This window comes from Euleptes europaea, chromosome 1 (assembly GCF_029931775.1).
Source record: "Euleptes europaea isolate rEulEur1 chromosome 1, rEulEur1.hap1, whole genome shotgun sequence".
In the NCBI taxonomy this organism is placed as follows: domain Eukaryota; kingdom Metazoa; phylum Chordata; class Lepidosauria; order Squamata; family Sphaerodactylidae; genus Euleptes; species Euleptes europaea.
Window position 1 is genome coordinate 31,201,371 of NC_079312.1, and position 26,776 is coordinate 31,228,146.

The window sequence follows — 26,776 nt, forward strand, 5'->3', positions numbered from 1 at the left end:
TTCCTAGTGGACAACGCATTTTGCGTCATTCAAATCAAAACTGCTAGAATCCTCTACAGCAATGGCTATTAACAAACCCTGCATTTTGCCCTAAGGATGACACAGAATTGTTTTTGGGACTTCTTTTACAACTGAAACCCCTCTTCCCTGCCTAAAGCAAGCTATTAATAAGCCCAACTTTCTCAAAAGGAGTGGCCTTGTTTTGCCTCAGCTACAAGTCTCATGTGGCACAACACAAAACAATAGGAATCTCTTCTGTTTCTCTCCGATGTTTCCATTTCTCTGTCACCCTCTTTCAGCTCCCTTCTCCCTTTCTTACTGGCAACTGCTAAGAACACAGACATGAAAGGAAGGGAACTAACGCCGGCTTGTGCGTCGGGTTCAGATACCAGGAAAGGCCTCTTTTGGTTAGTTGTGACTGACAGACTCGTTTTCTTCCGATTTGCACATCTCTCTTTCTGCAGAGAAGAGAGTAACTGAGCAAACCCAGGAGTTAAATACGTGAAAGGCTTTCTGGGCAAAAACCCCAAGTACATAAAAGAGGCCTTGCCGGATCAGACCAACGGCTCGTCGCATCCTGCACCCTGTTTCACACAGCGGCCAACCAATTACCTCGGAGGGCTAACAAACTGGGCAGAGGGACAAAGGCTCTCAACAAGCCTTTCCACAAAACAGGTCTACACCGAACTGAGCACACAAATCAAGTTACCGAAGTGAAAACCTCAAAATAATAATAATAATAATACAGCACACCAGCTGTTATTGCACTCTTGAACACTTTCCCTTTTTTCCCTGATCATTAACACAACGAAAAAGGCTTCAAAACCATGTCTGACCCTGAGAAGAATTCTCCGTGATGAACATCAGAAACCGCCTGGTATCACTTGAGTACCTTTCAGTCCCTGCATCTCCCACAGCACAGAGATGTCTGTCACCACGTTACTGAGACGGTGACCTGAGCCCGTAGGGGGTAAAGAACTAGGAGCTCCACTCGTTTAAAGAGTCTGCAGAATAAGCAGCAGATAATGTCAAAGCTTAGTTTTGCTAATGTGGGACCCCTTCCTGCCATCAGGCTCTGCAAATTACTAACCAGCTCTTGAGGCGCATGATCTAAGTTTGCTTGCTCATAAGAGGGGAGATTTGTGAGGGCAAAAAAAGGGGGCAGGTACCAGGGGTGCAGCTACAAAGCCAGCTATGGGGGATCAAAAAAGATTGCATTCCAGTGGAACAAAACGGCCCAGGATGAAGGAAAGTTAAAATCCTGTCAGCTAACTGATTTGTACATGCCACGGGGAGATTTAAAACCTCACTCAGTAAAGATGCAAATTCCAATCGTCCCCAAGAAAGCAAACTGCTGTTACTTCCCTCGCCCTTGTCTGACTACTGGCTCTCCTTTCAGGCGGCATTCGTGACCCCGTACCCTTATCCAGGCAGTCCTTGCCTCTCCCGGTCTAGTCAGAAATGCACAGCTGGAGCACTGCTTGCATACTCTGCAAGGACGCATGGGGAAAGGGAGTGGTAAGAGATGACGGGGCTAGGACTGGCTAGTGCAAAAATGTTTCTTCCGAGTCGACGAAGGAGCACCTCCAAGCCCTACAGCTCCACGTGTACATCGCTGTAGGATTTGTCCACTGTCCACTCGCTTTGGTCCTCGTCCCCAGTGTTTATGTATCGAGCCATCTCCTGTTGGAACTGGAGTTGCCGTCGCTTATTGGGATCGACGTTGATCCAGTTGTTGGCAATCCACTTAGTTCCTTCAGTGACCAAGCAGCCGCCATGCAAGGAATATTCATCCAGGTCTCCGACCCAGCCTGCGGGAAGATTAACAACCCATGAAACGCTCCACAGAGAATCCCAACCTCAGACTCACTACAACCCACTGCTCAGTTATTAATGCCTGGTTGGCTATTTTATTTTATTGATCTTGTATCCTGCCCTCCCCAGCAAAAGCCGGGCTCAGGGCTAATCAGAATTTAAACAGAAGTGAAACATATCTTGGACACGCGTGACATCCTACTGCCATGGGGTGACATATTACCTTCCCCGTCTGACAGATAATTGTACCAGAAGACAGCGGTGCCTTGCAGGGGTTTTACCCGAAGATTTCCCTTGTCACAGTGTTTACGAGTGTCACGAAGGTCAACATCATTCTGGATCAAAGACTGGGGAAAAAAGAGGAAAATGCTATTTATGTTGGGAATGGTGGAACGATGCTGGGAACTCCTCGTTATGGTCTAGACCAGTGGATTCCAGTCTTTTCAAGTATGAAGACTACTTCATTAATGTCAAAACATTTCATGGACCCTCCACATGACAGCAATTGTACTATTAGTATGTGCTGATCAAGAAAATACATGACAAAAGGTCAAAAAGACGATGCTTAGGGCACATACAGATTCGCAGACCCCTTGCAATAACTCTGCGAAACCGCCCCCCCCCCCCCGGCCTCGGGTCCTCAGCCCCCAGGTTGGGAATTACTGGTCAGGTCACGAGGAACACGGACCAATAAGGTAAATTCCGCATCCCTCTAATAAAATAGAAGTGTCTGTAGGACCCCCATTTTGCCACAGGTGGATCACCTGGAATTGTTCAGATTCCCTTGGTTCCTCCTACCACATTTGGCTTCTCCTGTCCTTTTAAAGATTATACACTCTTCTGTTGCTTTATCCTTGGCAATCCAGAAACTGATCTCCCTAATTCTCATCTTTAACTTAAAAGAAAGCAGGTGCAAGGAAGACCTATTCCAATTTCTGCAGAAATGGTACCATGCGCAAGTACCTACCATCTCTTCATAGGTCCTGTTGTCAGCAATAGGAAAGGTAGTCTCTCCTCCTCCGGTCACATTGTTTAGGTAGAAGAGTACTGTCACATAGCTGTAAAAGACAGGTGCAGTTGTAGCAGGTAAGGCTTCTACAGCGCTGAAATCACTCAGCTCCCCCCTTTTAAACAGTTGGTCACATCTATTATCCAGGGCTTACTTAAGGGCACAGCTCACTTCGCAGTCGTGGGTGCAGACATTTCCAGGTGAGTCTACAGCAAGAGCTATAGGTTCTGGTTTCACAACCATCTCTACTTGGAATGCCAATTTAATAGCCAATGGAAACGGGAGAGCTGTTTCTCTTTCCCCTCTCTAGTCAGTGCTGCTCTTTTAATTTCTCAGGAGTTACAGGGGAGAGAGCCCCCAGTGTCCCTCTGATATCAGCTGAGAAAGCCAAGTCACAAATCTGAAAGCAACCGTGTATTCCTGACCCACATGGACAAGCAAGACAAGCAGTTACCCATGAAAAGTTTATTTCTTTAAAAACATTTCTGGAATTTCTGTTGCCGTGGCTCAGTGATAGAGCATCTGCTTGGCATGCAGAAGGTCCCAAACTCAATTCCCGGCATCTCCAGTTAAAGGGACTAGGTGAGTAGGTGATGTGAAAGACCTCTACCTGAGACCCTGGAGAGCTACTGCTGGTCTGAGTAGACAATACTGACTTTGATGGACCAAGGGTATTTGAAGGACCAAGGGTTCAGTGTGTTCATGTGTTCAACAAACAACATGGAGCGATATGAGAGCCCAGAAAAATCAGCTTCCCCTTCGCAAGCCAGACTCACCGGCACGACGTTTCAAACGGAGCAGTTTCATTGGTGACCAGTTTGGTATGACTGCAGGCGGTTTCTGGGAACACTGGCCCACTGTCCATGTGGGCATGGTAGTGTCCTCCCTGGCTGTACTGCACCACTTGCAAGGGCTCACTGTGCTCCACAATCTCTGGGGGCAGGCGGGTTAAATGCATCACCCTGGAGGAGGAGAGGCAGAGGCATCCCAGCAAAATAACTCTCTCTATACAAACACACACACACAACTTCCAGTAGCCATGCCACTGAGATCTATGCAATTATTATCTCTAACAACGTATATGTATCTGTCGAACCCCGTCTCCGGAGGATGTATTTCATTATGTCTTATTACGTCCGATGTATATGGAGCCCGGAGCTGAATTTCTGGGTGGGATACTGAAAGGAGTAAACTTCTGTTCCGAATCTGAAAAATTGATTTTCCTATCAGTCTCTGACACTCACATGACTTATAGAATGTCTCAATTTGCCCTGGCTGCTAAGAAGATAAGAGCTCTCAAGGCCACAAAGAAGGAAACAGTTTATAGGTTTATAGGTATAGCCATGAGAGCATTTTTCGTTTCAATGCATTTTTTCCCCTTTTACTGTATAATAATTTGTGATTTTGTGATAATTATTGTTTTACTTTTTATCCTGTAACTAACTTTTAAGCAGTCTTTTAAAAATTTTGTAAATATTTTAGGTCACTTTGTAATGGCCTATGGCTATACAAATAAACTTGAACCTGAACTATTATCTCTAAGAAAGCCAACTCTCCCTCTATTGGACAGTCTAGCGCCAGCCAAACAGTTTGCCTGGTGCATGCCCAGTCCCTTGCCCAACTTTAAGGCTGCAGCCAAGTAAAGATAATAAAGCGGAACAGATCAAAACACACTGAGTTAACGACTCACAACTACCACAAAGCCTATGATAGTCTTAGCGTAGTGCCCATGGATGCCATTGTGCCCACCCATGAGTTTTTTGGCATCTACTTCCTTCTTCCACCCACTGCATTTCTTCTCCAATGCAAAGAGCCAGCCCTGGCTTTCCTCTGCTTTACTTGAGCAGGAGATGTTTCAGGAGACCCCTCCCCCAAAGGCATTATCTTGGAGTCTACCTGAAGTACCCGTTTGGAGATAGTTAGCTTGAAACCTTCCAACATTTTGTAATTGCCCTCCACTATGCTATCTCAAAATTGCAAAAGTGCCCACAGGCTCAACGAGGTTAGGGACCCCAGGATTTCTCCAACATCAAAAGGGTAAACGACAGTGTTGCCTTTTTGCTAAGCAAATGTGGTTAGTGCTTAGATTGGAGCCCCTTTGAAAAATCAAGGTATATTGCCTTGAGCTCCATGGGGGAAGAAAGGCAGGATACAAGTGAAATAAACATGCAGAGGCACAAAACACCACAAAAACAACTCCATATTCAGATGCTTTCTCCTGTTTTTTCACCCCACATCATCAGTGCGTCATCACTCACTTATAAATAAAATGTCCTTTTCCAAAACCAAAGCCATGTACTTCGTTACATGTCCAACCAAAATAGTGTACTTTTGAGGTCTCCAGAATTTCTCATCATTTTATTAACAATTCTTTGAGTATATGACAGAAAAGCCATGTATAAATATTTTAAATAATTGAGGTGGAGATATTTCAGGCCATGATATAAAAGCATCTTGTCTGTACCTCAAGCAGGACACGCTGCAGACTTGATTAAATGAGGTAGCCTTGGGTGGAGAGGGTAACAGGCTGATTGTTAGCCTTCTGAGATGAAGAAAGAACTGATATCAGGCAACTTCTAATTTGTAAACATAAAGTCCAGTAGCTTATCCAATGTCTCTCTAGGGCCAATTGGAACATGGCTGAGAGGAAAACCATGGTAATCACCACATTAACAAAAATTGGCCATTCATTTACATGATTCACTAGATCAAGAATATCTGGTAGGTGTGGAGCAAGAAATCCACATAAGCTCAGTCCCATCCCAGATCAACTTCTGCCTGTCGTAGAATCATTCTCTTAAAGGCTAAATTCAGTATTTCTCAGAATACATGGATAATGCAGGTAGTTGTGCTGATCCAAAGTTAACATAAACTAAGATATCATTACATAAGTGTGCAAAATTATGAGTATACTTCACCAAGCAGGGTGTTTAGGGGGGGGGGCGCGTTCCATGGCCTAACATTAAGGCCTTTCATCTGTATCTTTTCTTTTCAATATCCTTAGAAGGGTAATACTCACATTTATTTGTTGACTGATTGATCATTCGACTAAAACTTAGATAATTAGTCATTTAAATCAATAGAAACCCTGCAATAAATAAGAGCCCTGATCATGAAGTATCCTAGTATAGTCACAAGCGACAGTGTCCCTCTGTTTTGCTTAAATATTTGTGGACCACTCTTGCCCCAAGGAGAGTGGCTTACCTTTGCTGTATGGAGCGCATCACCTGGTGTGCCCCCTCGCCTTGATACAGCCAGGTGTGCTGGCTATTCCTCACTAGGTCGCTCATTTTCACTTTCTGGCTTCCCATATATTTGTGGAAGTCCCGGATGTTCAGCTGCTTAAACTCCTCCAGACTCAGCACGCCTAGTGACAGGATGGGAGAAAAAAAAAGTGCAGGGGCACATTAGGCGGCATACAGCTGTTTACAGATGTGCTGTGACAACAGATCCCAAATCACAGCTGCATTAATCAGCTTCCCAGCAATCGCTCCATCTCTCCTGTATCCATGAGTCTGCCTAAACTGGAGACAAGTATGCCAGTTCCAACAATTAGATATCCAGCCTTTTTAACATGTTAACCACAGTGGCAGATGCATAATTGGCATCCTAAGCAGGGAAAACCTATCCCTGGCTAAAATAAAACTGGGTGTCTTAGCAAAGAAAGGGGAACAGTATCTTTAAGATGTGACTGAATTTGAAAAAAGTAGTTAGGATCAACGAAGGGTAATTTGTGTAGATGATACCATATAACAACATTGGCTTGCCTCAGAGTTAAACCCTACACATAAACATGGGAAAAATATTTGCACCAGAATTATTCCAGATAGGTCTAGGTATTTCTGGTGAGCAAGGCATTAAAGGTTCTACAGCCTACATATGAGGAAACTGCAGAAGAACAGCCACCCTGGCCCACAGCTGATTGTAAAGTGAAGTGATTCAGAGGTCAACAGAGGACAGCCACAGCTGGCCCACCCCAATGATTCCTTTATGGGCTTCAGTCTCCCATTATTCATCGCCACATCCAGGTTATGACCTTAGGTTTTCGTGCTGCCACACTGCTAATGACGGAAGGGGCTGCTCCTGAGAAGTGGGGCCACTCCAGACACTGAGAGCACTCAGACCTTTAATTGAAGTCCTTTAGTTCCGTGATGTTTTCAGGATGGGAAAAGCCACAAACAGCACATTCTCCCGAGCCTCCCCCACAGACGTCATGGACTGAAAGGGCACTGGGGTAAGGGCTCATACGCCGGATTTTGGAGCTCATTCACGGAAGTGCTGCTTTCCGGTCCAATGCAAGCCCTCCAGCGCTGTGCCGCTCCTCAGGCAAGCTGGCAAGCAAGTGCGGGCAGTTGGCCCCTTTAATTAATCTGATTAGGAACCGGAGAGCTGCTCAGCTGATGACATTCTAATGAGGGCAGGAGAGACCACGGTGGACATCCGGGCCGGCAGGAGGTCCGGGAGGCCAACAGGATGCTCAAAGGCTCTTGGAGCCCCCACTTTGCCTCTCGTGTCAAGCTGAAGGGAGAGAGGGAAAGCCGGCAGGGGCAGGATCTGACTACCTGTCACAGACCAGAAGCAGCAACAGAGCAAAAGTTGCAGGCTGGGGAAAAAAGACTCTCTCTGGGATAGCAGGTCACACAATTCAGGCACCAACACTAAAGCAAGAGAGCCTCAAGGGAGTCAGAAGTACAGCTACATCCCAGACACTCGTTTTGTCTGGAAGCAAAACAAACCCACGTTTTAAAAGATGTGTTATATAAGCTGCTACTGAGCGTACTGCTGTACCCATTATGTCTCAAGGAATGCCCCTTACCCTGTAGGAGCTTTCCTGCTTTTTTACTATCTGTTCATAAGGCCCTTCTGGAAGCTCCTTCCCTTTGTGAAGTCAAGTCCTTTGGGGATGGAGCACAGGAGTTGTATCAGGGCCTTTTTAACACCAGCCCCAATGCTCTGAAATTCTCTTCGCCCTTGTCTGCAGCCTTCAGAAAGCAATGCAAAGCCTTTCTTATTTACTTGCTATTAGTTTAATTAGCCATGTACTTTGGCTTTTATTCTCAGGCCAAGAGACCTTCTTAGAACATAAGAAAGGCCATGCTGGATCAGGCCAAGGTCCATCAAATCCAGCTGTCTGTTCTCACAGTGGCCAACCAAGTGCCTCTAGGAAGCCCACAAACAAAGACGACTGCAGCAGCACAATCCTGCCTGCCAGCACCTAATATATTAGGCATGCTCCTCTGATCCTGATTCTTCATTCTGGAATATTAATAATCCATAGAGTAGTTTTCATTTCTTAGTATTCAAAATTCATTACATCTCCTGAATAGCTAATCTATGAGTTTCCTCAATACCCAACTTCTGCGTGGCAGTGGTGGATCTCAGCCTTTACTTTCCATGATTCTCTTGTAATGCTTTCCTTGAGACTTGCAATATTCACTGTTGCCTGGGAAAGACAAGACGTTTCTACACCTGCACAGGCTGAATTTGAGACCAGTGGCCTAGAATGAACAGAGAATAACCCAGCCTGAAAATCAGAATTTATAAAGAGATGCATGACAACACTAAAATATGTCAGGCAGAAGACTTGGGAATATCCCTTCTGGTTCCTGTGGCTCAGTTTCTCATTCAGCCAACAGGTTTGGTGAAACAAAGCATAGTTTTCTATTCTCTTCCTTATTTAAACCTCGTGCCCCAAATGCTCTTGATTAATGGCACTTCATGGACCAAAATGCCCTAGACTTTTGGAGTGGATTTATATTTGTGGTGGTGTTTTTTTAAAACATTCAACTACATTTGTTTCTTTACTATTTTACAGACATTTTGTGCTCATTTTGGGAGCTTATTTCTTAACCGCATTATAACAGACAAAGCTTATGGGATGGGGGATGAGCAATGTATGATGCACAGTGATGTCAGAAGGCAGCACGGACTCCATCTCACCATTGCCATCTGGATCCGCTTTCACAGCAGCGTACATCTCCCGGATGCTCTCTGGGGTCATCCACCTGCCATTTCCTAGTCGGGTGTGTGTCAGCACCTGAAATTATAAACATGTCAGCTTCTGGGCACGTTCAATTGCCCACACATCCCTAGAATCTGAAGCGGGACAAAAGCAAGTGCTTTTCCAAGGACCCCATGGCTGAGCAGCCTACATCCAGATCTCCCAAACTTATTCTGTCATTGCTAGGCAGCAGTGTCTTTCAGAAATATGGCAGCAGTTTTTGAGGGGAGGTTACCAAGGGTAAGTTCAGACATTCAGGTTCTTCTCTTAAGGACCACATGAACAAGAAATGAATTGTACATGTGAGCACAACCATAAAATAGAACACAACGGTTAGAACTTTCACATCCTTTCAGACACAATCTAATAAAATAAATAAGTACTTTGAATTCAGAGGGGAGTCATCAGGGTGATAAGATACAACAATGCACACATGTGTTAATCAGCCTGGGTGGATTGAGCAGCACATATGAACCTTCCAAACCTGTTTAATCTAGATGTCAATCTATTTGTATTGTTGTGTGCCCCAGCTATGGCCAGGGACAAGGGCGGGACAAAAATCCAATAAATAAATAAATAAATAAATATGCTAGTTCAATTGCACTGCCCAACTTCTTGAGTAAAGTAACCATAGTGAAACGGAACCAGTGTTGCTGCAAGTATTTCCAATCCAAACCAAAACCGTTTAAGAGCCAGAATCATAGTATCATAGAATCATAGAGTTGGAAGGGTCATCTAGCCCAACCCCCTGCCCAATGCAGGAATTTCATAACTACTTCCCCCACACACACCCAGTGACTCCTACTCCATGCCCAGAGATGTGGAAGTTAACTGGCCAACCTATGAATCCTTCATCTTGGGAGAACCAGTAACAGACAACAACTGATTACGCTTTTGACTAACAGCCCAACCAGATTAGAGCAGGCCACTATTTCTTTCCAGGCTTCTATATGACAGTTGTCCTTGCAGGCAATGCCAATCAAAATGTGTACAGGACTGTGCCCAAATGATCATGATGTGCAACTAGACCAAAGGTATCTACACTCCTATGGGTAAAGGTGCTCAGTGTTTGCACATCATGTATCTCCCAGAGTATCAAACTGTTCTCTCCCGAATACCTCCTTCAGCTGCAGCTGTCCATCCTGGTTATGGTCTAGTAGATTGAAGATATCCATCTGACTGATATCTATCATTTCCATTGCTTCCTCGTAATCTTCTGTGGGCAGGATTTGACTTTTCTGCAGCCCTTTCAGCTGAGCCAGGTGGATAATTAGTTTACACTCGTCCTCACTCAGAAAGTCTGGAATTTCTGCCAAGCGGGGGGAGAAAGTGCATATTTAATCAAAAGTGACTACCAAAAAGGAACACCAAATAAGATTCACAACATATCCATGAAATGAAAAGTGCAATTCCTTTCCCTCTAATCCCATCAATTGCCATACACAAGTCTCTCCCGTCACAGCAAGCTAAGCACAATTCAGCGCAGAAGCAATTCAACACAGTAAGCTTTGCAGATCTTGCCATGGAACAAGGCAGTGAACCCCCATCAAGAGTAGGAATGCGGAGGAAGATGTGTGGGCAGAATGGCCCCTAAAGGCACCTCCATTCTATCAAAGGGTGTGTGCAGTTTACCTAGGCAGCCAAGGTCCCAGGTTACTAGACCTCAAGGCGGACCTCACCTTTCCAGCTTCTACCCCCACCCAGAAATAAGAATTTTTAAAATCACTTGGCAGAGGCTTGTAGAAAATTACCAGTTAAAGCCCTTCGGGAAACCAAACCATCTTTTTTTTCTCTCACTCTCTTTAAAGATACTTCTTCAAATAAAGAATACCAGGTCCTTCCAGGTCTCATGGGTAGCAAGTTTAGGCTTTTTATGCAAGTGCAGAATGACCCCATAATGCCAATTCCATAAAGAAAAAAAAATAACTTTAACTTGCTTCAAAAAGGAAAAAAGTATAACTGAGCAGCTGGATCACTACGATTCCTCGATCAAAACTCATTCAGGCTTTTTGTAGTTAAACTCCTAGACAACAAAATCCCAAATGTTTAGTAATTCTCACACCTCTGAGGAACATGATTACAGGTAAGAACATTACACAGGTGCTATTGTCACAGAATTTGAGCTCCGATCTTAACTCAGCACCATCTGAGTTCTCTGTCACTGACCATAACTGAAGAATGACATGTAGGGGTCTTATACAGCCTAATAAACTTTAATAATGCAAAATATTGTCGAAGGCTTTCATGGTCAGAGTTCATCGGTTCTTGTAGGTTATCTGGGCTGTGTGACCGTGGTCTTGGTATTTTCTTTCCTGACGTTTCGCCAGCAGCTGTGGCAGGCATCTTCAGAGGAGTAACACTGAAGGACAGTGTCTCTCTAGTATTTAATAATGCAATTCTCACCTGGCACTGAGCTAGGAAACTCAGAAAGCGGTTACCTCTTATTTCACAGAAAACAAAACAAAAAGCGTAGAAAACTGCCGGTGGCCACATAACCCCAACAGAGAAAACATTCTATGACAAGGGGCGCATAATCCTTTTAGGAGGCATTTCTCCAGAGCTAGCGATTAATCAATGGCACAAAACAAACTAACAATGAGCCAGCCCAACAGGCAATGCCCCCCTAAGGCTTTACAAGACCTACATTAAACTTCATGGAGATGATGATAGACGTTTTCCCCCCAATTACATGAGAATAGAGCTCTCCACTCATATCCCGGCAGCCCATTACATGATGAAGAAAGATGTGCACACCATTGTCAACAATTAATTTCCTGTGGCTTTGTAGCAAGATTTTTGCCAATTACATCCTTTGTGTAAACAATTACCTCCAAGGCTATATGCAAAGGAGCCCATCCAAACTGGAGGAAATCTCTCCTAAAGCAGCTAACAATCAGACATGGGGTTGACACACCCTGTTGCCTGTTTGACAGCCCAGGAGCCAACAGGGTTAAACAAATGGCTCTTAATTAACTTTTGTGTTTGGTGACAAAGCACTCACAAAGAGAGAAGAAAACACCGGTGTTTTCTCAAAAATAATGAACTAATCCCTGGCAAAAGGGGGAACCAACAGTATGAAAACTCCTGAACTTCAAGATATTGGAGTGGGGGGGGAGAGAGAGAACCATTCAAGCCAATTTGATTGCCCTCATTTTGGCACCTGCAAGTTTAAGCCAAAACCTCTGTCAAAACCCAAAAACAATGGGAGCCGCTGGCAAAGCAAAATAGTTACACTGACTTAACGAGAACGCATTGAGACAGAGGTGGCCCCTCTGCTATAATAAACCCACACCCCTCCAGGAAATCATCAGTCTAGATAGCATTTGGGACAGCAGGATTTGATCGGCCACATTTTACTGGGGAGGGGCATGTTCAGAGAGACAGTGAAAGCAGCAAATCTGCTGCATCCCACCATGCTGGGCACACAACAGCTGCTAGTCCTTTTGGGGTATTTCCTAATCTGGGATTCCCCAGGAGTTCTGGGAAGCTACCGGAGAAGCTCTTCCAGGTGCACGTCGATCCCAAGAAGCATGGCTTTGTGCTATGACATCGGATACACCGAGATGAGACTCCCCAACCTACTGGACCACGACACCGTGGCTGAGGCCACCCAGCAATCTGCCAGCTGGTTGCCCTTGCTGGCCAGAGAGTGCCACCCTGATGCCCGGATCTTCCTCTGCTCCCTCTTCGCACCAGTCTGCCTGGACAGGTAAGGGCACTTACTAGAAATTAAGCTTTTATTTACTCTCAGCGTCTGCCTCTTCCCCCTACCACAAATCGTCTTGCACATCCTCAGCAGTACAGCTCCCTAATGTATCTCTGCTTTATATGAGCTAGACTGTACACATTCTCACATTTAATGACCTTTGGATTACAGTAGTCTCTAAAAAGAGGGACCAACGTTGGCTTCAGAAATCATTTGATTTTTTTCCTTCAATGTTTGCATTAATCAAGTAGTATTTAGCCCTTTCCTGACTATAGTCAGGCTCAAGGTGGCTAGCAACCAAAATAATATAATCAGTTAAAAATAGCATACTATAAAATATATAAACTATAATTAAAACTCTTACTAATTTTAAAATTCCAGCTGGCACACCATAGACACACTTATGCCTCATGAGTTAAAATGTCCTGAGTCACTTTTGGTTTTCTAGGCTGCCCTATTGTGTATACTTGTCAGCAAAATTTTACTATTTGCCATTACAAAGTTCACTTTGAACACCTCCTTAGTTCAAACCAATGACTCCATTGGCATTACCATGAATTTTCTGCCCTGTATACCAACACTTCAGTCACTAGTAAAGACTAGACTTGACAACTACCGTTTACAGTTTTCTCTCCTTATTAACTGCACTCAAAAACTGTTTTCTTAAATTGGTGGTTCGTCTGCACTCAAAAACAAAGATGATGAGAGGGAGGGTATCTTGGCCATCTTCTGGGCATGGAGTAGAGGGTCACTGGGGGTGTGGGGGGGAGATAGCTGTGAATTTCCTGCATTGTGAGGGGTCGGACTAGATGACCCTGGTGGTCCCTTCCAATTCTATGATTCTATAAAGGGCAAACACCCACTTGATGTGGTAAATCTACACTGATTACCAGTCATTCCAATAGCGTTACACCAACAAACTACTAAACAAGACAAAAATATGTTAAGTATAACAGGGGAAAAGATAAGAAAATCCTACACTATTCTACCATGCTAGTAGAGAGAAATGGCTACAGCTGAGCTGAACAGTGCACTTTATATTTGGATGAAAGATAATGTATGTCAAAATATTGTTGAAGGCTTTCACGGTGAGAGTTCATTGGTTCTTGTAGGTTATCCGGGCTGTGTAACCGTGGTCTTGGTATTTTCTTTCCTGACGTTTCGCCAGCAGCTGTGGCAGGCATCTTCAGAGGAATGTTACTCCTCTGAAGATGCCTGCCACAGCTGCTGGCGAAACGTCAGGAAAGAAAATACCAAGACCACGGTTACACAGCCCGGATAACCTACAAGAACCAATAATGTATGTCAATTCAGGCTAAAGATAGTTCATTGGAACACCAAAGCATCCTAACAATGCCAAATAGCAGGAGAAGGTATGAACTCTGTTTTCTGTGGGCTTCTGCTTCATTCTCCATTCTATAACACCCTTCATGGATGCTTGGTCTTTAATTTGCAAGTCTGGTGGCATCTGTTGTAGCTCAAAGTTTGTATTCAGTGTATTAGATTCACACAATGAACGCCATGAGAATAGTCTAAACTAGGGAAAATTGCAAGATCCTAAAATCCCAGCATAGCTTCTGTTTGGGTAATTTTTCAGCGCAAACCCACCACTAGGATTTTAATTCAAAGTAGGGTACATAAACTTCACTTATTCTACTCCCTTGTTGCAGACTCAGACTCTCAAATGCACAATCCTTCCATACCTAAATGGATTTGGAAAGTATCAGAAAAAAACTCCCTCACACATACACACCCACCCAACACCTCTTTGAACATATGCTTGGTTAGATTAACTATCAACTGAACATAATATAGGACATTGTACTGCCTTGAATATACATCCTTGGCTGCTTCAAGTTCAATTATCCTATTTGCATATATTTCCCCTAATGCAGGTATCTGTATCCATTTCTGTGCACTCACACATTCTAGCATGCCTTAAAGAGACTCAGGGGAGCTCAGTTCCAGCCAAATCACTGAGCTACAACTTGGGATGCAGCTGAGAAGGGGGGAAAGGGAATGGAAATGGTAACCACAGGAAAATGTGGTTGTGGGGGCAAACCTTGCAATATGTGATGCTGGGTGGCTCAGCTTCCACTAACAGGGATGCTGCAGAGATGCAATGAGATGGACAGGGGACCCCTGCACCTATATACACTCAGCCTGTACAAATGACAGGGTGGATTTGATTCAAATAAAATCAATTTAAATCACTAGTCAGTAAGACTAGATTTACATGATTGTTTTCTACATAAACAGCACTTCTCGTTATGTTGTTTCACTCGGGCCACCAGGCCTTGCATTTCTTTGCTGCAGTGTTTGCATTTTGCATGCATGACTGCCTTACCCATAAGCAGAGGAACTTAATTAAAATATTCCCAAGCTGGATCTCTTTTAGGCCTGCTGCCATTATAGGTTTCCTCCTCCAGGGAGAGAATAATATGATAAACCTAAGGCTACACACAAAAAGATCCCAAGACTTGTGGAGAATTTTGCTCAAATGGTTTCACTATAATTTTTACTGCTTACGCCTCCTTCCTCACACTTAGTTCCTTGTGCAGATCTATTCCACTCCAATCAATCTTCTATTTATTGAACTTCTTGAAACTTAGCACTTAAGAAGCAAGGGGTTGATTCTGTGTACATAGATTTGCAAAGGAGAAATGAGATTAAAGTCTTTTTCTCAACTCTGTAAATTTATTTTATAACATTTTTACTGTGAAGAGGCATGTTATCTCTGCAGACACAAATGCACAGTTTTAAGAACTGCAAAACCAAGCATTTGGTCCATCAAAGTCAGTACTGTCTACTCAGACCGGCAGCGGCTCTCCAGGGTCTCAGGGAGAGGTCTTTCACATCACCTACTTGCCTAGTCTCTAACTGGAGATGCTGGGGATTGAGCCAGGGACCTTCGGCATGCAAATCAGAGGCTCTACCACTGAGCCACAGCCCCTCCCCATCTTACAGAAACCTCTTGAAGACCATGACATTGTGAATGGATTAATGAAATTCATTTACCAAAAAATGTAAACATTGCCTCAATATACAGCCTCATTTTACATAATTAAAAACTAATCCTTAGTTCATGATGAATAACCTTTGGACTATAATGTACCTTAAATAGAAAAATATCTGTAAATAGAGTTTTCTTCAAAAAGCATTTTATTTAAAAAATCTGATTTAAATAAAAAAAATCTGATTTAAATTTTAAAAACTGATTTTGATTTAATAATAATAATAATAATTGATTTTTATCCACGCTGACAAATTATAAGCTCATTCCTAGAATCAGAATGAAACACAATGACTCCACAAGTTTCTATGGGTCAAGCAATTCATATACCTATCCCCCCCTGACAAAAGTCAAACTTTATTCTATTATTCTATTAAACCATTAACCCAATTACAGTAACAGAATGGGGCTGCTCTAGATCAGGTAATAAATAGTCTTTAATTCTTATGAGCAAGGGTTTTGAATTGATGCCATGCGCTGCCTCTCTTTTCAGGCTCATCTATCCGTGCCGTAGCCTTTGTGAAGCCGTCAGGAGCAGCTGCGCCCCAGTCATGGCTTGCTATGGGTACCCTTGGCCTGAAATCCTGACCTGTAACAAATTCCCTGAAGAACATGAGCTGTGCATCTCCTCAGTCACTGACGAAAGCGCTTCAAGCAAGAGAAGTAAGACAATGCGCTTCTTTGACCGTTAATTGTAACAACAAAATCGCAACAGCACCACCTGTCAGATATTTACAAAGCAATAATGCTGCAGGGGTGTGAGATCACTGGGTCCTATGTTCTAAAAATTCGGCTAGGGCTGTTCTCAATTAGGGTTGCCCGGTCCCCCCTCTGAATCAGCGGGAAGTTTTAGGGGCAGGGGAGGGGCGGCCGTGCACATATGATGGCGCCTCTCCCAGGTTTATCTCTGGAAGCGCCACATCACCGCGGCCAATTTAGCATTCAAACCCTGAAATTTTGGGGGTCTGAGTGCTAAAGCACCGCAGCAATGCGGCACATCCGGGGTAAACCTGGAAGTGGCATCATTGCATGTGGCTGCGGCTTGCCCACCTGGCAACCTTATTCTCAATGCAGACCAATTTGGAAGAACCGGAGTTTAAAAACAATATCCTCATATAATCCTGCTGTGGTGTTTTGGCTAAAATAAGGCTGTGGAAAGAGGAGGGGAGGGGAGAAAACCTATCATTTGGAAAGAAACGTAACATAACCTAAGAGATCAAAACCCAAGATCAAAACAAGGTTGTTTCTTCTTAAAGTAGCAGTTGTAAAAGTTCTCCAGTTCTGAACTACCTCAACACCATATAACCTTTTGGTTTTGTAGAAACACTTGTTGGCTCTGGCCATTTTCGGCTGGAAGCAGATTTCTGAAGCAACAAGGTAGAAATCAGATAAAAATCAGAATGAGCTCTCTAGAGAACAGACAAAAATAACTGTCTTCCTCCTGTGCTTCAAAGGAAGAAACTGTAGCTCTGTTTACAGGTCAGCACCTCCAAAATTCCCTGGGTTACAATAGTGCCAAAGAAATACCACAACTTTCTTTGTGTTTCAGCAGTACCCAGAGCTAGCTGCAGGGACTGTGAACTAGAAGAACCAACCTCTGCCAAGGACATCCTGGAAACCTTTTGCATCAGTGACTTTGGTAAGTAAGCTATCGTTTCCTGCCCTTCAACCACTGAGCCAAAGAAATTTCTAAAGAGAAGACTTGCGAATGTGCGCGTGAACATTCTCAAAATGTTACTGTCATGCCCCCATGTTCCTTTCTTAAACCTGTGGAGAACATGTCATATTACACTGCTGTTTTGGGGGAGTTTCCTCATTCTTCTCTGAAGATGAAATATCTGACTATGAAATTACAAAAGCACTACCCACCAAAATTCAACAGTACCCAGTAAAGGTTTGTCTAGACATTTAACTACGGAAAGGACTGCTAACAGGTTTCTATCAAAAACAAGAAGGCTATACTCTGCCGGAGTTAAAACACACCTCATTAGCACATTCAGCAGTATTTCAAGGGAAAGAAATAATTGAGCTAACCCTTTAACATTAAATTATCTTTCCAAGGGAAAAAATGTCTTCTATAAATAAAGAAAAAAACATAGAGTTGTTGTGTAAAGTGCCGTCAAGTCGCAGCCGACTTATGGCGACCCCTTTTCGGGGTTTTCATGGCAAGAGACTAACAGAGGTGGTTTGCCAGTGCCTTCCTCTGCACAGCAACCCTGGTATTCCTTGGTGGTCTCCCATCCAAATACTAACCAAGGCTGACCCTGCTTAGCTTCTGAGATCTGATGAGATCAGGCTAGCCTGGGCCATCCAGGTCAGGGCAAACATAGCATTAGACATGTTTTATGAAGGTACAAAATACAGACAGAAATAAAAAGAAGAAAAAAATGTACATTAATTTTTCTTGAAGAAATTTTTGTTACAAGGACTGTACAGTTTTCAAGATTCAGATCATAAATAGGTCTGACTCATGAATCCACACTGTAATCTTGAAGTAAAGAGACAGTCATAGGAACAATGATATACTTAGCCCTCCCCTTCTTCCAGGCTATTCTACATCGCAGTATTTGAAAGACAGCTCAGAGAAGGGAGGGGGGAGATGACCTGACAATACATGTGGGTTCCTCAGCCAATAGTAAATTATCTCCTGAGGTCAAGGGGCCAGTAAAGATTTATTAATTTCCTCTAAAGTTGATTATGTAGAATCTGGGCAAGCAGTGTTCAAACTTCTAATTTCCTACACAAGATTAGAGTTGTACCAGGGAAATCTGTTAATTAACAGATGGATTTTGAAAGGCTGGGACATCGAGATAAAAGGAGATTCCCATTAGGAGAATGCATACATTTAATTAATACACATCAAATTCGTCAAAAAAGCAATATCTGAGAAAAAGGAAGGGAGATTATTAATCTGGATCCTCAGTCTGTCATTGCACTGTGCCAGATACGAAATAAAAATCTGATACTAAGCAGACAGGACAGAATGTAAGTCTTGATATTTATAATTAGGATTCCTTCACATTCAGAAAAAAACAGGGAATGCTACTATAATCATGACATGAGGTTCCTGGCAGCTAAGTCACAGGCATAAGGCTTATGATGCTGAGAATTTCATGAAGATGCTTGAACATGTGTGTTGTTAATATCAGCACATAATTACTCTCCCGAAAATAAAACTGCTTTTTAAAAGAGAAAGATTCACTACACTAGAGAACAGCCTGGATGTTGAGCAAAGCTGTAGGAGAGTCGATAGTGGATCATCTACCCTCTGTGCGTGTGAGTTAAGTGCTGTCCAGTCATTTCCGATTCATGGCGACCCTATGAATCAGTGTCCTCTAAAACGTCCTATCTTTAACAGCCTTGCTCAGGTCTTGCAAATTAAGGGCTGTGGCTTCCTTCATAGAGTCAATCCATCTCTGGTTGGGTCTTCCTCTTTTCCTGCTGCCTTCAACTTTTCCTAGCATGATTGTCTTTTGCAGTGACTCTTGTCTTCTCATAATGTGACCAAAGTACAATAGCCTCAGTTTAGTCATTTTAGCTTCTAGAGACAGTTCATCTACCCTCTACAGTAATACAATAATTACATGAGGAAAGAAACCTCTTTCATTGATTTTTAGATTTCTCTAATCCTGTTTGTTCCAGCTGTGAAAATTAGAATTTCCAGGAAGAACAAGACCTCTGCCTTTGCCGACTTCGACCTTGACACAAAGTTGGAGGTTCTGAAGCACGGTCCTCTTCTCAAGACTGAAACTCACCCCAAGCTCAAGCAGTGGCTGGACTTAGATGCCACCTGTGCTCACAACATCATGAGAGGCACAAACACAGGGGTCTACGTCATCACCGGGGAGGTCCAGAATAACAAAGGGGTGATGGTGAACAAGGCCTATGCGTGGCACAAGAAGAACCGATACCTACAAACGGCTGTGCGGCGGTGGAAACACCACAGGTGCCGAATCTGAACTGCTTTCAGGCCTGGTATGAAATCGTACCCAATGACAGAAAACTGCTTCTTTCCCTCCTTGTATCTAGAAGGTGCCAAGGCCTCAGGCATACCAGTCTGTATTGTATATACTTGCAATAGGGTTAAAATTAATGTATAGCCAAGCAGTAAGCCATATACCGTTGCACTAACACAGTGGTTTTCAAACTGTGCTTTGAAAAACTGTGGGTTTCCTCGGAAGCTTATCAAAAGGTCCTCAAAGGGGACATGAGGGATCACAGATGAGCATTCCTACTAAACATCTATATTTATGTTCCCCTGAAATGTGTAGCTGCAAGTGAATGTTGGGTTTATCACAGGGCATGCAATCTATTTATGTAGGGCAGCAGTGAACTGAGACCTAAAAAAATTGTCCAGTTCCCCAAACTACGCACCCCTAGAACATCCCTTAGAATCCTCTGCAATGTGCTGGCATTCAACAGCAGACATGTAGGGGTCAGAAGCATGTGGAAATTGTTTCCTGAAGGGAAAAGTCCTAAAAACCACAGTACCAAGAAAATGCTGTGGAAATTCTTCATTGGGGAAGAATACACTCTTAATTACTGCTCCTAGGATTTGTAAACTTGAATGTATTGGATTCTTTGACTCATTGCAAGGAAAGCCCAATAATTAAGCCCAATAAATAAGCCCTCCCTTGGGTGTAGCTCAGTGGTAGAGCCTCTGCTTTTCATGCAAAAGGTCCCTGGTTCAATCCCCAGCATCTGAGTTGAAGGGACTAGGCAAGTAGGTGATGTGAAAGACCTCTGCCTGAGACCTGCTGACAGTCTGAATAGACAATACTGACTTTGAACCAAGAGTCTGATTCAGTATAAGGCAGCTTCATGTGTAACAAACAAAAGCCTTATAGTAATAGGCATGATAATCTCTCAGGTTCACTATAGTCCATTTTTCAGGCTGTTATATTTTCTATTTTACCCCCCCCCTCGGAAACCCTTCTTGGGAGTTGCAAGTTATGAATACTGTGTATTTAGAAACCAATGTCAGCAGTATGTTCCTTGAAAATGCTTGTGCATTAAAGAGATTTAACGGTGGGGGGGCAGAAATCAAGTCTTGCTAAGATTCTATTTGGTTATGAACATTCCAACTCCACAGGTGAAACTGTTAACACAACATTGACAACTGTGTATCTTCTGAGAAGAGATTAAAAAGTACGGTTAGGGGGGAAAAGAATTGGAAACCGGAGGAACTGTGCATCATTGGCAGGTACAGGGACCGGGATGAAAGGAGGTTAAGGGGAAAAATAAAGGAGTTTCAAAAAATAGGGGAGATAAGGAATCTGGGAGGTGAGATTCCTTAATGAAAGATGAAAGAGTAAGCAGACTGAAAAACAGGGATTTCTGGAGAAATAATTGCAAGAAGAGGTAGGGAGATAAGGAGAGGTTAAAAAAGGGGTGCTGAGAAAGAAAGCCATACAGTCTAGGAATGGCACGGAAAGAAAGCTTTTGAGGTTAGGCAACTGTGGACTAGAGAATTCAAAGAGGCAGAGGCTGGGAAGAAAAGATGGGGAGAGTTAGACCTAGTATTTATTTGAACATCTTGATGTTTGGCTACTACTTTCGCCTCCCACCCCCAGTATTGATAAATGCTGCATAGCTAAACCTTCTATAACACGCGTGCTTTTATGGAAGCTGGACACTGAGTAAAAGGTCAAAGTAGTTGTCGTATATAAAATTATTACATTATGTTTTGGGACTGACAAAATATTATAACCTGGTTGTTTAATCCATTGTCACAACAATTATTTCTGTTTCATAAATGGATAAGAGACAGTGCCAAAGGCTACATGTCCAGGTTATGGCTAAATTTGGCTCTCCCACAGTCAAGACTAACTTGACATCCATTTATGTGCACTGCCACAAAGAGAGACTGGGAATAACTATTTCAAGTCTTCTTCAGTTATTTCCTAAGCCTTACACTCATTCCATCGATCATAGTTATATAGTGTTCCCTGGGTGTACCCAATTACCAGTGCCATGCAAACTGGAATCATACCCTTCTATGTTTACATGTGATAAGCAGAAGTGATCCGTAATGACTGTGATGAATGGGATGGAATGGCCATAATTCAAGAGGAGAAAGCAGTAATGGGAAAAAGAAAGAACAACTTCCATCTCAGGTATTCGGGGCGTCTCGTTCCCTCACCTAGTAACAGGCTAGGAGCTCACGACAGGACATACAGATATAGTTCCAGCAGCTTGTATTTCTTACCAAAAAGAAGAGGTTTCAGGCTAAGAGTTTTCATGTAATGGATTTTGTTGGGAACCAGCTCCACCCTCTGTTTATGGCCCACCTTGAAAAGAAAGCAAAAGGAATGAATGATTACACACTCCAAACACACATGATCAGCTCCAGCATTTGTAATCCTATCACAACTGCTGTAATCATATCACAACTGCTGAAAGAGTTCAGGGTAGGATCAGTGATTCTGGCCTGCTCAGAAGGTTTCTCACCCCTGACCCAATGTAAAGATCAGAATTGAACTCTTTGGGGCAGGCTGAAAATACTGCTTGCCCTTGCTGTTGCACAGAGTCATAATGTTTTCAGCCCTTATACTATTTAACCAAGTTACAGAGATATGGAGCAGAATATTTTCCAGTTCTTTATTCTTCCACAAAACACTTTCCATTTCTAAACTGTTTTGTTTCTAAATACCAGTACAAACAACAATGAACAGATGCCATTTGTGGAAACAACAATGAATGGATACCACTGCCAATACAATATTAGGCAAGTTTGGCAGTTTCAAAGATGTAATTAAATGTGTTTCAGCTGATTAGCCCAAGACTTGCTTTATTGATTTGTAGACCGGGGGTGGGAGGAATAATACCAAAAACACAATATAATGATCCAAATAAAAAATCAAATCACTGCAATCACTTGAGAATAGAATGACAAAGACTGACCAGCACAGCCTCAAGGCTGGATGCGCAGGCCTCGTCTCTGGGATGAAAGTAAATATGGCTCTTTCGGTTGAAAGTAGAAGAAGAAGAGTTGGTTTTTATATGCCGACTTTACCACTTGAGGGAGACTCAAACCGGCTTACAATCACCTTCCCCTCCCCACGAGTAGTTGCAAAAGTGGCTCTCCACAAGACGTGGAGTGCGTACTACTGGTCTATGGTAAACTTCTTTATGCCTGTGTGTGTGTGTGTGTGTGTGTGTGTTAAGTGCCGTCAAATCGCTTCCAACTCATGTCTTTATGCCTAAACCTAAGCAATGCTCTACCAAAGCACAGCATGGCAAATGCTGACAGCACAATGCTCCCTTAGGAACACATAATCATATGACTGCTGTTTAAAGTTTAACAATTGAATGTATTGTGGGGTTCTGTACAGAAATGATGCTATTAATGCCCAGAAGAGTTGGATCTTCCCATACAACGATTTTTTTTGCATACAACAAACGAGCATTTGCGACACATAATCAGTGCTACTTCCACTGTCTATGAATTGCACAGGTGATCGCTGTTGACACATAACTGTGTGAGTTTCACCACCTCTAGCTAGCAATTCTAAAAAGGAGTTCTGTGGCAGTTTGAAAACTAACGTTCACCCGGCCAGATTCACTGTATTGTTTTCTGTTATTATTATTATTAGTGACCTACTTCAAAGCTAGACCCTGCACAGACCATGGAAATAACAAAGTCCCAGCTCAGAGGGTTTACACTATATTCACATCAGTACTGGTTGCAGTGAATCTATCAAATCTATCAATTATCTAGCATGCTGTCCTAATCCTGAATGTGCCGACCCGAGTCCAACAGATAATGACTGAGCTAACCTACATTTCCATCCCAGTGTGCAAAACACTAACCATGCCCCCACAAGCTCCTCAAAGCCTACTGTTCCCCCCCCCACAAATACTTTGTGAGCTTTAACAGAACAAAGCATATTTTTTTAAAAATTAATATTGTTAACTGTAGTTATGCCCATGATTGTTACGGCATTCCACGTCATGGCAATCCTGATTGGGGTGACAAGCCTATCAGTGAGAACAATAATGCATGTAGTATCAAATCTTGACCATGTCACTCATTGTACAAATCACAACAAGCCAATCCAGCCCTGGCCATGCTGTCGCAGTCCAACTGTGGCTCAGTGGTAGAGCATCTGCTTGGCATCCAGAAGGTCCCAGGTTCAATCCCCGGCATCTCCAGTTAAAGGGAGCAGGCAAGGAGGTGATGTGAAATACCTATTTCTGAAACCCTGGAGAGCCACTGCCGATCTGAGTAGACAATACTGACTTTGATGGACCAAGGTCTGTTTCAGTATAAGGCAGCTTCATGTGTCCACCCCCGGAACAAACACAGATCATTCTATACCTATCCAGGATCAACAGACAAAATGATATCATTTATTGGAGCGGCACACTCGTCTTAGAGTAAACTAGCTTTTGAGTTTCACTGATGCAAAAATTCTGTGAAACCCCCAAAGCTTCCATCCTTCCACACCAGTCTATGATCTAAATAAAATATTGTTTTATCTACTGTGCTTTCTTATTGGGTCACAACGCAGCATGCACAACCATTCTGGTCATGCCAATCAAAGGCAATCCAGTCTCACAAAACACCAACCTTGACTTTATCCCTCCTGGCTCTTTCCAATCACTGTGCTTATTCAGGGGCAACCAGCCCAGTGCTGTGTGCCATGCCTGTAAATAGGCTGTTACCTACAAAAGGGCATGCCCCATGAAACCAGTTAGCTCTCAAAGGCTGTATTTCACACCACCACTTCAAATTTAACACACGTATTTTAAAGGTATGAATAGTACAATGCTATCCAGAGCTACGCTGAAGTGCGATTCACACTTTAAGAAGAAGAAAAAGCACCTATAACATCCATTATAACCTCCATTAACCTAAAACCTCCATTAACTAAGAGGTAAAATGACCAAACTGAGGTAAAATGACTATACTGACATTATTGTACTTTGGTTATATTATGAGAAGACAAGACTCACTGGAAACGACAATAATGCTAGGCAAAGCTGAATGCAGCAGGAAAAGAGAAAGACCCAGCATGAGGTGGTTTGGGTGAATAAAGGAAGCCAGGGCCCTCAATTTGCAAGACCTGAGCAAGGCTGTTACCGATAGGACAGTTTGGAGGTCATTAATTCATAAGGTTACCATGAGTCTAAAGCTACTTGCCAGCAGTTAACACACCTTCATATCTTAGCTGGTGAAATATAAAAGGAGGACTTGTTCTACACCCCGCAACTGTACTAAGACTCAAAACTATCCGTACACAATATTTTGAGCATCATCGTCCTAGTTTTGCTAGTCTCTAAGGTGCTACTGGACTCCTGCTCTTTTCCACTGCTACAGAGGGACAAACAAGGCTGCCCATCCTGATCTATCTCAGAGGAGCCGTATGTAAGTCCCACACTAGGCAATGCTTTGGATACTGTAAAGATCCACTCGACTGAGCCTCAAGTATGCAAAATGTAACCGATAAGGAGAACTGATATCTGAAGAAGTGAGCTGACTCACAAAAGCCCATACCCTGCCAGAAATATTGTCTCTAAGGTGCAGCTGGACTCTTGCTCTTTTCTACTGCTACAGACAAACTAACATGGCTACCCATGGTGATCAGTCGTCCTAGGGGAGAGTAAGGGCGAAAAAGCATTGGAGGTTTTGCATTGGATTTGTCGTACCCTAGATGCACATTTCCACCATGTGAATTCTCGAAACTCTGCATGGAGGCTTATTCTTGAGTTTTGAGCATTTGGCTGGGGGAAAATGTGCATTTAGAAAGTGGCCGATCCAAGGCAAAACCTCCCGTGCGTTTTCGCCCTAAAGAAAGTTGCCAGCTTCTCCTCCTGTATCCGTTCACTGCTGTGCGGCAATTAGGCAGTCAGCAGGCAAACCCCTCCCCCGTTTGCACATCCGAAAAAAGCTTCACCTGCTGAACTCGCAGCCCACGCAACCGTCCAAGACATAGAGAGATCCTGACAGAGGAGGGATTTTTTTTTAAGCCCCAAACAAAACATGGGCCAAAATATTGTCGAAGGCTTTCACGGTCAGAGTTCATTGGTTCTTGTAGGTTATCCGGGCTGTGTGACCGGGGTCTTGGTATTTTCCTTCCTGACGTTTCGCCCGCAGCTGTGGCAGGCATCTTCAGAGGAGTAACACTGAAGGACAGTGTCTCTCAGGGTCGAGTGTGTAGGAAGAGTAATAGTCAAAAGGGGTTGGGTTTGAGCTGAGTCATTGTCCTGCAAAAAAGTATCAAAGGTAATGTGCGAATCATTGTCCTGTAAGTATCAAGATAATGTGCTAATGAGGGTGTGGTATGTTAATATGCCTCAGGATACAATGGATCCATATTAACATACCACACCCTCATTAGCACATTATCTTGATACTTACAGGACAATGATTCGCACATTACCTTTGATACTTTTTGCAGGACAATGATTCAGTTCAAACCCAACCCCTTTCTGACTATATATTACTCTTCCTACACACTCGACCCGGAAAGACCCTGTCCTTCAGTGTTACTCCTCTGAAGATGCCTGCCACAGCTGCTGGCGAAACGTCAGGAAAGAAAATACCAAGACCACAGCCGCACAGCCCGGATAACCTACAAGAACATGGGCCGTTTATGCACGGGAGGTTTTGCCTTGGATTTGCCGCTTTCTAGATGCCTATTTCCCCCATTAAAATTCTCAAAAGTCAAAAACAAGCCCCCCCCCCTCCCCAATGCAGAGTTTTGAGATTTAGGATGGGGGAAATGCGCCTCTAGAGAGTGGCAAGTCCTAGGCAAAACTCTCCCGCCCATCAACGGCATTTGCGCAAGCAACGCGCGACACCCCCATTCCCGAACCGCAGAGCGCGTAACGCGGGTTCCCGGCCAGCCAGCAGCTCTTCCTCCCGGCCTCTGCGGCTGAGCAAACGGCGCGAGGCCGGGCTGTGCTTGCCTTGATGCCTTCGAGGCGAGGCAGGGCGGCCGAGCGGGAGCTGCCCGGAGAGAAGGGCGGCGCAGGCGCGGGGTCCCGCGCGGGGCCGGGAGCCTCTTTGCCCTGCCCGGGCTCTCCGTCGTCGGAGCTGATGTGCACGAAAAGTAGCAAGCCCAACACGTTGAGCACGTAGAGGTGCGCGAACACCATCAGCACGACGAAGTAGGGTCGGGAGCACACCGCTCGCCGCCCCATGGAGGAGGGCCCGGGCAGCGGCGGGTCCTCGTCTTGCCCTGTCGCCGCCGCCGCCGCCATAGCTGCCCCGGCCGCGGCAGCCAT

At 43.8% G+C, this 26,776-nt stretch overlaps 1 protein-coding gene across 1 annotated transcript; it reads right to left on the reverse strand.

Moving 5' to 3' along the window:
* Positions 1-1,538: 1,538 nt before the first annotated feature.
* On the reverse strand, positions 1,539-26,776 carry P4HTM (prolyl 4-hydroxylase, transmembrane). Its single transcript, XM_056859963.1, has 9 exons — positions 26,459-26,776; positions 21,753-21,834; positions 9,944-10,134; positions 8,765-8,861; positions 6,029-6,191; positions 3,601-3,786; positions 2,783-2,873; positions 2,039-2,162; positions 1,539-1,811 (listed from the first exon to the last, which is right to left on the reverse strand). The coding sequence occupies exons 1-9, from the start codon at positions 26,774-26,776 to the stop codon at positions 1,594-1,596; spliced, it is 1,470 nt and encodes a 489-aa protein (XP_056715941.1). The 3' UTR covers positions 1,539-1,593.

Excerpts from the sequence above, each read along its gene's own strand:
- P4HTM (XM_056859963.1), bottom strand. The coding sequence starts at position 26,776 with ATGGCTGCCGCGGCCGGGGCAGCTATGGCGGCGGCGGCGGCGACAGGG. Across the intron at positions 2,163-2,782 it reads ACAGGACCTATGAAGAGATG|TCTTTGATCCAGAATGATGT; the intron begins GTAGGTACTTGC and ends TTTTTTCCCCAG. Across the intron at positions 1,812-2,038 it reads TTATCTGTCAGACGGGGAAG|GCTGGGTCGGAGACCTGGAT; the intron begins GTAATATGTCAC and ends ATCTTCCCGCAG.